General features: G+C 49.7%; 1 protein-coding gene across 1 annotated transcript; it reads left to right on the top strand.

Moving 5' to 3' along the window:
• Positions 1–270: 270 nt before the first annotated feature.
• LOC120922743 (zymogen granule membrane protein 16-like) lies at positions 271–3,312 on the top strand (the record flags this gene model as incomplete). The annotated part of the gene is given in 2 exon segments (XM_040334784.1): positions 271–403; positions 2,841–3,312. Coding segments are annotated over 2 exon segments (455 nt in total), but the record flags the coding sequence as incomplete, so codon positions are not given.
• Between the last annotated feature and the right edge of the window lie 300 nt (positions 3,313–3,612).

Below are 3,612 nucleotides of genomic sequence, written 5' to 3'. Positions count from 1 at the left end.
CTCCCCTCTCCTCCCCTCTCCTCTCCTCCCCTCCCCTCCCCTCCCCTCTCCTCTCCTCTTCACATCCCATGTCCCTCTTCTATGGTATCTTATATCTGGAGGACGGTGATGTCACTTCTGTATAATATATATATACTGTATATAGAAAATAGTGATGTCACTCTTATAGAACAGATCTTATATGTGGAGAGTGATGATGTCACTCCTGCATAATATATGATGTACAGAGTATAGTGATGTCACAGCTGTTTTGCCTCCTTTATCCCTCAGCTCAGCAGCGCAGCTCCTCGTACTCTGGTGAATATGGCGGTGGGGGCGGAAAGCGATTTTCACAATCCGGAAACCAATTGGACGGACCAATCACAGCCCTGAGAATTCGTAACAACCGTCTCTACATCTCCGGGTGAGACGCGCGCCGCAGTTTTTCCTTTTCTCTTCAGCTTCATACTAATACTACATGTGGGGGGGGGGGGCTCAGTGTCCGTCTCTTTTCTCTGTTATCACTGAGCTCAGCTGGAACCCAATGGGAGCCAAATCTGTCCAATCAAAATGCTCAGGGCACTCCCCCAGGAACGTGTACCGGGAGCCGTGACAGTTACAACTGATGGAAAATCAATCTTCCCCCATTGGCTTCTATTTAATATAAAGAAATGGCACACAGACCCCTGAAAGGGCCCGCCAAAAAATTGAGGGACCTTTGGAGGAGGTCTGATCCCCATTAGATTGCCTTTTACATCCCCATTAGACTCCCCCCTTACATCAGGGCCCCAATTAGAGTCCCCTCTTACATCAGGTTCACCATTAGACTCCCCCCTTACATCAGGTTCACCATTAGACTCCCCCCTTACATCAGGGCCCCAATTAGAGTCCCCTCTTACATCAGGTTCACCATTAGACTCCCCCCTTGCATCAGGTTCACCATTAGACTCCCCCCTTACATCAGGGTCACTATTAGACCACCCCTTACATCAGGGTCACTATTAGACCACCCCTTACATCAGGGTCACTATTAGACCACCCCTTACATCAGGGTCACTATTAGACCACCCCTTACATCAGGGTCACTATTAGACCACCCCTTACATCAGGGTCACTATTAGACCACCCCTTACATCAGGGTCACTATTAGACCACCCCTTACATCAGCGCCCCAATTAGAGTCCCCCTTACATGAGGGTGGCCATTAGACTCCCCCCTTACATCAGGGTCACTATTAGACTCCCCCCTTACATCAGGGCCCCAATTAGAGTCCCCCTTACATCAGGGTCGCCATTAGACTCCCCTCTTACATCAGGGCCCCAATTAGAGTCCCCTCTTACATCAGGTTCACCATTAGACTCCTCCCTTACATCAGGGTCACTATTAGACCACCCCTAACATCAGGGTCACTATTAGACCACCCCTTACATCAGGGCCCCAATTAAAGTCCCCCCTTACATCAGGGTCACCATTAGACTCCCCCCTTACATCAGGGCCCAAATTAGAGTCCCCTCTTACATCAGGGTCGCCATTAGACTCCCCCTTACATCAGGGCCCCAATTAGAGTCCCCCCTTACATCAGGGTCACCAATAGACTCCCCCCTTACATCAGGGTCCCTGTTAGACCACCCCTTACATCAGAGTCCCCATTAGACCCCCCTTACATTAGGGCCCCAGTTAGACTCCCCCCTTACATCAGGGTTCCCTTAGGAGTCCACCCTTATATCAGGGTCCCTTTTAGAGTCCCCCCTTACATCAGGGTCCACAGCAGACTACGCCCTTACACCAGAATCCCCATTAGAGTCCCCCCTTACATCAGGGTTCTCTTAAGAGCCCCCCCCCCCCTTACATCAGGGTCACCATTAGACTCCCCCCTTACACCAGGATCCCAATTAGAGTCCCCCTTACATTAGGGTCACCATTAGACTCCCCCCTTATATCAGGGCCCCTATTAGGGTCCCCCATTACATCAGGGTCACCATAAGACTCCCCCCTTACATCAGGGCCCCAATTAGAGTGCCCCCTTACATCGGGATCACCATTAGACTCCCCCCTTACATCAGGGTCACTATTAGACCACCCCTTACATCAGGGTCCCTGTTAGACCACCACTTACATCAGGGTCCCTGTTAGACCACCACTTACATCAGAGTTCCCATTAGACCACCTCTTACATCAGGGTCCCAAATAGACTCTCCCCTTACATCACAATCCCCATTAGAGTCCCCCTTACATCAGGGTCCACATCAGATCCCCCCTTTTTATCAGGATCCCCATTAGAGTCCCCTTTACATCAGGATCCCCATTAGAGTCCCCCCCTTACATCAGGGTCCCTATTAGTCAACCCTTACATAAGGATCCCCATTAGAGTCCCCATTACATAAGGATCCCCATTAGAGTCCCCTTTACTTCAGGATCCCCATTAGAGTCACCCCCTTACATCAGGGTCCCTATTAGTCAACCCTTACATAAGGATCCCCATTAGAGCCCCCCTTACATCAGGGTCCCTATTAGAGCCGACCCTTATATCAGGGTCCCTGTCAAAGTTTGAGAGAATATTAGCCTGGGCAGGAAGGGGGTAAAATTGCCCGGGAATTGAAGTGGTTAAACCAATTCCCACATCTTGTGATTTTTGGGGGAATTGAAAACGGCAGATTTCACACATGGGAAGCAATGTAATTCTGGCGGCATGGCACGCCCATCACTCCCGCTATAGCTGCGGCACTGGCAGCAGCAATGGGAATCAGATGGCAGGTAACCTGGGGCTTATGGCAGTTTTATTCATATTCTGTTACAATTGTATATTGTATTCTTTCTCTATTTATCTTCTGAACAATGACGTCGATTTGTTCCCTCCGCAGGATCCAGGTGCGATATGGGACCACGTGGTCAGAGTACCGTGGGGGCTCATCCGGTGATATGGAGGAAATTTTCCTTCACCCCGGAGAGCACATCAGCCAGGTATCCGGGAAATATAACTCCTTTGTCCGCACGCTGAAATTTACCACCAACAAGGGGCGCGTTTTCAATTTCGGCAAAGACACCGGAACGGCCTTCAACGGCTCCCCCCTGTTCCCCGACACCTACCTGAGATACATCAGCGGAAGCTCCGGCTACGCCATCGACGCCATCGGCTTCCACTGGGACTCCCCCTACAGCAACTGCGTCCACTGCAACAAGTGATTTCCAGACCGCTGTGCCGACCTGGGCTGCAGAGTATCGCACCCCCCCCCCCTCTCCCCTCCCCCCTGTCATCTGTCTAACTTACCCTCATCTGTATCAGCTCCCAATTTTCTGTGTATCCTCTCCTCATAATAAAATCTGCAGCTACAATGCCTGTCTGATTCTTTTATATTAACCACTTAAGGACCGGACCAATATGCAGCTAAATGACCCAAGGGGTTTTTACAATTCGGCACTGCGTCGCTTTAACAGACAATTGCGCCGTCGTGCGACGTGGCTCCCAAACAAAATTGGCGTCCTTTTTCCCCCACAAATAGAGCTTTCTTTTGGTGGTATTTGATCACCTCTGCGGTTTTTATTTTTTGCGCTATAAACAAAAATAGAGCGACAATTTTGAAAAAAATTCAATATTTTTTACTTTTTGCTATAATAAATATCCCCCAAAAACAT

This window comes from Rana temporaria, unplaced genomic scaffold, assembly GCF_905171775.1.
Source record: "Rana temporaria unplaced genomic scaffold, aRanTem1.1, whole genome shotgun sequence".
In the NCBI taxonomy this organism is placed as follows: domain Eukaryota; kingdom Metazoa; phylum Chordata; class Amphibia; order Anura; family Ranidae; genus Rana; species Rana temporaria.
This window is presented reverse-complemented; position numbering and strand designations above follow the sequence as displayed.